Source organism: Penaeus monodon, chromosome 22 (genome assembly GCF_015228065.2).
Source record: "Penaeus monodon isolate SGIC_2016 chromosome 22, NSTDA_Pmon_1, whole genome shotgun sequence".
Lineage (NCBI taxonomy): Eukaryota > Metazoa > Arthropoda > Malacostraca > Decapoda > Penaeidae > Penaeus > Penaeus monodon.
The window spans coordinates 3,134,975-3,135,471 of record NC_051407.1 but is presented as its reverse complement, the minus strand read 5'-3'; the positions used below and the strand labels follow the sequence as shown (position 1 = coordinate 3,135,471).

Below are 497 nucleotides of genomic sequence, written 5' to 3'. Positions count from 1 at the left end.
TGGTATTTCAAAAAATCAAACGGAAAAGGAAAACAAAAGTGTAGGTAGAGCAAAGCCACTTTGTTGGGACGGCAGAATCTCGGCTAAGGATTAAGGTGAGAGAGAGGATGTGAGTCTGATATCTTACTCAAGTGTGGAGATGCACAGCCAGGCCAGACTAGAGCCGCACAAAGTGAAGAAAAACAAAAAAACGAAGAACAAAATTACTCGTTGACAAAAACTTATAATAACAAATGTGTTCTTGTGCTACTAAAAGCAGCAAATATTATCAGCTTGTTAAGCATATTGATGCATCTTTAAATCTGCATATAATTTGCTCATCTGGAAAAGGAGCTTTCCATATGCTGTGGCACAGAAAACTCATTAAAAAAACAACCTAAAAAGTTCACACAAAAAGACATCAAAATCAGAATCTGTATTTGAGTAGATTTTATACACAGATGTTTGCTGTGAAAAGCAGTTTAATCTAATCAGATTTTGAAACTAAAGCTAAGCAC

General features: G+C 35.4%; 1 protein-coding gene across 1 annotated transcript in view; it reads right to left on the bottom strand.

Moving 5' to 3' along the window:
• LOC119586826 (microtubule-associated serine/threonine-protein kinase 3-like) overlaps positions 1–497 on the bottom strand; it is a gene marked incomplete at its 5' end in the record, with an annotated part of 55,250 nt that overhangs the window by 51,887 nt on the left and 2,866 nt on the right. The window contains 1 exon segment of the mRNA XM_037935550.1: positions 128–157. Within this exon segment, the coding sequence (XP_037791478.1) occupies positions 128–157 (30 nt within the window).